Source organism: Tachysurus fulvidraco, chromosome 21 (assembly GCF_022655615.1).
Source record: "Tachysurus fulvidraco isolate hzauxx_2018 chromosome 21, HZAU_PFXX_2.0, whole genome shotgun sequence".
Lineage (NCBI taxonomy): Eukaryota > Metazoa > Chordata > Actinopteri > Siluriformes > Bagridae > Tachysurus > Tachysurus fulvidraco.
In genome coordinates, this window is record NC_062538.1 from 22844319 (window position 1) to 22851818 (window position 7500).

At 44.9% G+C, this 7500-nt stretch overlaps 1 protein-coding gene and 1 long non-coding RNA gene across 5 annotated transcripts in view; one reads left to right on the forward strand and one right to left on the reverse strand.

Moving 5' to 3' along the window:
- LOC125139870 overlaps positions 1-7500 on the forward strand; it is a 12188-nt gene that overhangs the window by 2161 nt on the left and 2527 nt on the right. The gene's annotated exons all lie outside the window — the stretch shown is intronic.
- Positions 555-7500, reverse strand: part of LOC113657235 (core histone macro-H2A.1) — an 8961-nt gene continuing 2015 nt past the window's right edge. For 2 of the 4 annotated variants that reach the window (XM_027168881.2, XM_027168882.2), the window contains 6 exons: positions 7402-7500; positions 7147-7248; positions 4503-4593; positions 3987-4076; positions 1970-2144; positions 555-1641 (listed from right to left, as the gene is read on the reverse strand). The exon at positions 7402-7500 is cut by the window's right edge and continues 90 nt beyond it. In XM_027168881.2, coding sequence (XP_027024682.2) covers positions 1476-1641; positions 1970-2144; positions 3987-4076; positions 4503-4593; positions 7147-7248; positions 7402-7500 — 723 coding nt within the window. In that variant the 3' untranslated portion in view covers positions 555-1475. Of the gene's footprint in view, positions 1642-1969; positions 2145-3986; positions 4077-4502; positions 4594-5757; positions 6002-7146; positions 7249-7401 lie in introns of those variants that run through there. The other 2 variants (XM_047805773.1, XR_007139006.1) reach the window with 2 other exon arrangements.

Genomic DNA, 7500 nt, shown 5'->3' on the forward strand with positions numbered 1-7500 from the left:
CCATGCTGTCATTACCAGAGTGTTGATGTGACATGAAATGACCGTGACAGATCCTGCAAGATGTGAACACCAAGGTACTGGAAACTGTTCACTCTCTCCACTGGGGTCCCGTTGATCGTTAGCGGTTGGTATTTCCTCTCCTGCTTCATGCTGAAGTCCACTATGAGCTGCTTCGTTTTGCTGGTGTTAAGGAGATTGCTCGCCTGGCACCATGTCTCCAGACTCTTAATCTCCTGTAATTGGGCCGCCTTGTCGTTGTTGGAGCAGGACTTTTGGAGTTGTTGGAGCAGACTTTTGGATTTGTGATGTTCTGATTAATAAAAAAGAGAGAAACAAATCAAAAGGTTTCTTATGTTGTTTTCTATAATGTGATGTATTTATCCTATATATATATAATGTGAGTCGATTAACCTCATATTTAATGGAATGAGGAGAAAAGGCCTGAAAATATTATTATATTATCATATCATGCTGACATCATCGATCTCAGTTAGTTACTCAATTTACATTTAGAACAAAGTTTTCATTCAAAGAACTTCAGGATGTCAGATGACTGGATGTTAATCACAGGGTGAGATTTTATTAAACCATCTGTCACATAACATGTTTATGTATTTTACAGTTATACATGTGAGTGATCACGTCAGGGACAGGATCAGAAAGGAGAATTAAAGATGTTTCTTTGTCACTGACACAAAATTGTGTATCACACACTTTACAAATGCCCACCAAAATGTACCATCTACACCCCCCCCCAACCCCCCACACACTGCTTTAGACCACATGTATTACTCTCCTTACCTTTTGTTGCACAGTCTTCATGTGTGTGTGTTTTGGTAAATCAGAATAAAAATAATATGAATGTAAACAATTAAAAATTTTTTAAAGGTTTCTAATATTGCAGAAGAAATAACTTGTTTATTTGTTAAGAATTGTGCACAAATCAGAAGATCGCAAGTGTTTCATTCATTTGTGTGTGTGTGTGTGTGTGTGTGTGTGTGTGTGTGTGTGTGAGGGAGACAGAGAGAGATAATGTGTACAGAGATATGAAAACACAAACACACTCCTCCATCATCTCAACATAAAAGAAACTCAGTAAACATCTAAACGTCCCAAATAAAGTCATGACTGCCGTATTATAATGTGTGTAAAATAATGGTAGTGATTTATACTCATTCGGCAGGTTTAATTATCTAATAAGTCATTAATTATCTAACAGACAAATCAGCAGAGAGGGAGCTCCACACACACAAAGTAAAAGTCATTCATTACATTTTCCTGTGAAACAATCAGCATGACATTTAATTCAGTGGTGCAGGAAAACATCAGGAATTTTATTCTATCTGCATTTTTGTTTTAAAAATGTTTACAACCAGAAAGAACTGAACATGTTTCAGCTTGGAGAGATCACATGACATCAGTATACCTGCCACTCTGATGTGGAGACCTGTGTATAAAAACAAATGGATATAAATTTATTTGGTGTCCAGTTTGGCCATTTCCTGGACGTAGATGCCGATGCTCTCACTGTCGAACAAGACGAAATAGATTGTCTTGATAGAGGACGACATGGTGGAGGTGAAGTAGCTGTTGATAGCTTTCAGGATCAGCTGAGCAGCCGTCTGCTTCGGAAAATTGTTCCTACAGACAGAGAGACACGATAAATAAATAAATAAATAATAATCACATACACGTCCCCAAACACTAGTGTGTAATACATCCCATCATATACTGAAGAGTGGGTTAGGAATTAGATGGAGACACAATGTAGTGTGAAGCACAAACATGAATAAATTATGCTTTAAGACAAGCCGAGTGGGTGTGGTGGTGGGATTGGAGTGGGTGTGGTGGTGGTTTGTTATTATGGTGGTGGGATTGGAGTGGGTGTGGTGGTGGATTGTTATTATGGTGGTGGGACTGGAGTGGCTGTGGTGGTGGGATTGGAGTGGGTGTGGTGGTGCTTTGTTACCTGCCACTGCCAATGGAGGGAAACGCCACAGATTTGAGCTTCTTTTCATCAGCCAGAGCAAGGCAGTTCTTCACGGTTTTATCCAGCAGCTCATCGCACTTATCCGAGCCCCAGCCAGGACTGTTACAGTGGATCACAAACTTTGCTGGAAGCCCGTAACCCGACGTCATTGCCGCTGTGAGGGGAGGAGCCAAACACAACTCATATACAGAGCCAATAGAAACAGATGAGAAGCACCAGAGACAGGAAGCATTTACTGTGAACAGGATCTAGAGGAGGAGCTTAGAGCATGTTATCCAGCATGAACCTCCTTCTGGTCCAAAAACATCTGACTGGGAGACAGCCTGAGGTCAACCAGAGTCCACTCAGGAATCATGTGTCTCCTTCTACATGTGACTACATTCCTATTTCTCTAGATCAATGAGGACTTGCTATCCCACGTCTCCTGGGCCAAACAACATTCCTGGCAAAGTGCCCAGGGAATGTGCAGAAACGCTAACGGATGTCTTCACTGACATCTTCAAAATGTCCCTGAGCAGCCCCATTGTTCCTACGTGCTTTACAAACACCATCTTCCCTCTGCCTAAGAAGTCTAAAGTCTAAAAAGACACGCATGTACAAAAGCTCTTTATGGACATCGGTTCAATCCTCCTTCAACACATGATTGAGACACTGAGCCTGAACACCTCCCTCTGCAACTGGACCCTGGACCTCCTGACTGGGAGACCTTTTAGTCAGTCTGCATCATGAACAGCATCTCCAGCACCTTAAAATGCTTCTTATGGAGCCACACCTTAGTTGCCCTGGCTGTGTGTTTTGGGGTCATTGTCATGCTGTAAGACCCAGCCATGACCCATCTTTATTCTCTTACTAAGGGAAGTAGGTTGTTGACCAAATTCTCACGATACACGGCCCTACACATCCTCCCCTCAATACGGTGCAGTTGTCCTGTCCGTTTTGCAGAAAAGCCCCCAAAAGCATGATGTTTCCACCCCCAGGCTTCATGGTTGGGATGCTGGTCTTGGGATTGTATTCATCCTTCTTCTGCCTCCAAACACGGCGAGTAAAGTTTAAATGGAAAAGTTCTATTTTGGTCTCATCTGACCACATGACCTTCTCCCATGCGTCCTCTGGATCATCCAGATGGTCTTTGGCAAACTCCAGACAGGCCTGGACATGTGCTGGCTTGAGCAGGGGGACCTTACACATGCTGCAGTGGTGTAATGGTGTAGTGTGTTACTAATGGTAACCTTTGAGACCGTGGTCCCAGCTCTCTTCAGGTCACTGACCAGGTCCTCCCTTGTAGTTCTAGGCTGATCCCTCACCTTTCTCAGGATCACCGATACTCCTTTTAAAGACAAACTAACAGGTCTGTGAGAGGAATTGTTGCTGGTTGTCAGGTGACCAAGTCTTATACAGTGTTGAGCATTACAGATCTCTCCATTCTGTGTAAGTGGGAGAACCTGACGTGCATCAGATAATTATTTACCCCACTGTATACGGTTGGAATGACAATAAAAGCTTCTTTACTTGACTTGAGGTTCTCTAACCCCACAGTTCCAGTTGAGGATAGGTTCCCTTTGGAGTCTGGTTCCTCATAAGGCTTATTCCTTGCCACCATCACCTCTGGTTTGCTTCTTAATAATATATTTATTTAAAAGCTTTATATCAAGATTTCTATGAATCTCCCTTGTGATGTGACCAGAATACATAGGATTCTGTTGATATACTGATATCTACTTCCCCAGGTTTAGGACTTAGCACCATTTAATCTCTCCTAGTTGTCTGGCAGAAGATAGATCAGGATGAACTTGATTTGGGTGGAGATGCTGGGGTCATGAACTGCTGAAAACAAACAGACTTAAACTGTAAAGCATTTCTGACAGACTGTCTGTGTCCCATGCGTATGATCAGCTGCACTTCCCATCGGTGGTGTTTGATACACAAGCTGTATGAGGGTTTAAAATGGTTGCTATAAAAAACAGCAAGCACCCATGGGATTGGGACACAGCCTCACCTCCAGCCACCTCCAGAGGGCCGTTCTTCTTGCGCAGCTCCAACACGGCTTCACCAAACTCCTTTCCTGCCTTCTTCTCCAGCGCATTCCCTGAAACACACCACCACCACCACCCAGCTGTAATTGCTGCATCTCCAACTTTCACAATGAGTCCAATGAATAACTGACAAGAGAATGGACCAATCAAATTCGAGAGGGTGGATCTTAGACACAAAGCCATCCAATAAACCAAACCCTGCCGTTGTCGACTACTTAAGTGTGTCACCTACATCACAGTGCTGCAATACCTCCTGTGTAAGTTCTAACAGTGAGGTGGTGTCACTAACTCTCGAGCTGATGTGTAAGGAAATAAATGGATCTTAAGATGAAATGAACAAAGCTGCATTAAAGACAGGACTGCAGTGTAACATCTACACATTTATAGTCACATATTTATTCTCGCTCTTTGTTATTACTGGGATTATCATACAGGTGTGTAACTGAGCCCTAGCTGGAGGTGAAGGTGTATGGCTTTACCTACTTCTCCACCTGTGTGGAAGGTGGAGTTGGTGGGATGAACGACAGCATCACTGTTGATGGAGGAAATATCAGCTTGTACGACTTGAAGCTACAAACAATGACGAACACACACACACACACACACACACACACACACACACACACACACACACACACAGGCACATGACACGATGTGAAACCTGATGATGATAAGCAGAGGGAGGAAGAGCAGGACAGCAGAAAGTCAGAGACATTAAGAAGGAAAGAGAAGAAATGAGGAGGAAAAGCCACATGAAGCAGCACCCAGACCTGAGATCGTCCTCATCATCACTCCCTTACACTTGGAATGTGGCAAACAATAACAACCTTTATAATTACCCCAGCCTACTGCAGGTATGGTGCAAATCTGCTTCAGTTAATTACACACTTTTGTCTAATCAGCTACGAAACTCATCTATCGTGTAATTGCAGGAAGACAAAAAAAAAAGCAAGTGGATTTAAAGCCTGTGTTAGTGAGAGTTCTCACAGTCAATCCCATAATGCTGTTCTCACTGATGGTCTGAAAACAACTCTCTCTCTGACTTAGGAACAGTTACAGATGTGAAACAGCTGTATGTCTCACTGCAAGCATATTCACTGCCAGCAGGGTTAAGGTTAGGGACTTCTATGGTAACTAGGGTTAGGGATGGACAGGCGCAGAGAGACAGGCGCAGAGAGACAGGCGCAGAGAGACAAGAGCAGAGAGACAAGAGCAGAGAGACAAGAGCAGAGAGACAAGAGCAGAGAGACAAGAGCAGAGAGACAGGAGCAGAGAGACAGGAGCAGAGAGACAGGAGCAGAGAGACAAGCGGAGAGACAAGCGGAGAGAGACAGGTGCAGAGAGACAGGAGCAGAGAGACAGGCGCAGAGAGACAGGCGCAGAGAGACAGGCGCAGAGAGACAGGCGCAGAGAGACAGGCGGAGAGAGAAGCGGAGAGAGAAGCGGAGAGAGACAGACGCAGAGAGACAGGCGCAGAGAGACAGGCGGAGAGAGACAGGCGGAGAGAGAAGCGGAGAGAGAAGCGGAGAGAGACAGACGCAGAGAGACAGGCGCAGAGAGACAGGCGCAGAGAGACAGGCGGAGAGAGACAGGCGGAGAGAGACAGGCGGAGAGAGACAGGCGGAGAGAGACAGGCGGAGAGAGACAGGCGCAGAGAGACAGGCGCAGAGAGACAGGCGCAGAGAGACAGGCGCAGAGAGACAGGCATGTTTCCAGCACAAAAATAATTCTCACCTAAATCATCTTTAAGGTCGATCTCAGCGTTAGTGGGATTAACGTCACCTTCCACATCAAAACCAGCTAAATTACTGATCTCACTGTGAATCAGATTCAACTGCAGGAACGGCAGGGAGACAGACAGACAGGGAGACAGACAGACAGGGAGACAGACAGACAGGGAGGCAGGGAGACAGACAGACAGACAGGGAGGCAGGGAGACAGACAGGGAGGCAGACAGACAGACAGGGAGACAGACAGACTGGGAGACAGACAGACAGGCAGGCAGACAGACAGACAGACAGACAGACAGGCAGGCAGACAGACAGGCAGGCAGGGAGACAGGGAGACAGGCAGGAAGACAAGCAAGAGAAAGAGAGAGACAGAGAGAAAGACAGGGCAGAGAATGAGGCGCTAAAGCAAAAGCTGAATGCAGTAAAATCAGTGACATTTATTTCTTTATATTTACTCATCAAAAGCGTTTAATGTTAATGTAACAACAGGACAAGGTCATGTGACTGCAAACAACCAATCAGAAACTGCAAAACAGAACATCAGCCAAATCCAAAAAAACTTAAAGACTGGTTGCTGTCTGTGTTAAAGGTGCGGTCTCCAATTTTTGAGAAATGCTTCAGAAAACTGAGTCGGGCCGAATAATAAACAACAATCAAAGCAAAAATCAAAACAAACGTGTAGCCAATGAGCAGAAAGGGGCGGGGATTGTCGATATGGGCGGAGAGTGTTCAGTGCGCGTGTGTGACATTAGCAGAAAGCGGTTTTAACATGGACATGGAGGATAAAAACAAAGAAAGAAAGAGAAGAAAGACTTACGATAAGGACAAGAAGTAGGACGTGTTAATATAGGATCAGCTTTCCAGCGCTGGAGAGAACTGAAGGAGCAGGAAGTTGGCCACATATTCACAGGTTGGAGTTTCCCGAGTCAATAACTCCTGAGCTAAACGCTGTTACTACACAAATAACACCTCTTTTCTCTTTATTATTCTTCCCTTCAGCTATGATAAAGACACGTTTCTTTCTGTTAGTCGCCTGGGTTACGTATGTACGTGTGGGCGGAGCTATCGATACAGGGGTGGGACCCGTTTGGGTTAGGGGCGTGTTTGTTTTGGTGATTTTATATGTCGACATTGGCTTTCAAAAATCGGAGACCCCACCTTTAATGTACGTATCATCACAGAACTTTATACCATAAAACACTGCTGAGTGGTGAACATTGCATGCACACGCACACACACACACACACACACACACACACACACACACACACACACACACACACACACACTTCACCTCAGTGTTAGACAATTAATTAGAAGATTGTGTGTTCAGGAGTGTTCAGGTGCAAGCTGTATTCTAAAGGATCAGCACCTGATTAGAACAGTTCTGTACCTTCTGTCCCAGGAAGAGGCTCTTAGACGACAGAACAGTGAAGCCCTCAGAGGGACAGTCGGTGGTGCTGTCTGCACTGACTGCTTTACTGCCATCACGTCTCTGTAACACACAAACACACATAACTGTTACACAATCAGAATAACTGCTGTAGCACAGTAAATATTTCTGAATTATTATTTTCAGCAGGAATGTGTGTGTGTGTGTGTGTGTGTGTGTGTGTGTGTGTGTGTGTGTGTGTGTGTGTGTGTGTACCTTCAATCTGGGGGACTTTTTGCTGGGGGGTTTTCTGGCAGTTGGTGTTTTTTTGTTAGTTTTTCTCCTGGCAGGTGGAGGTGACGCCACAACCTCCAA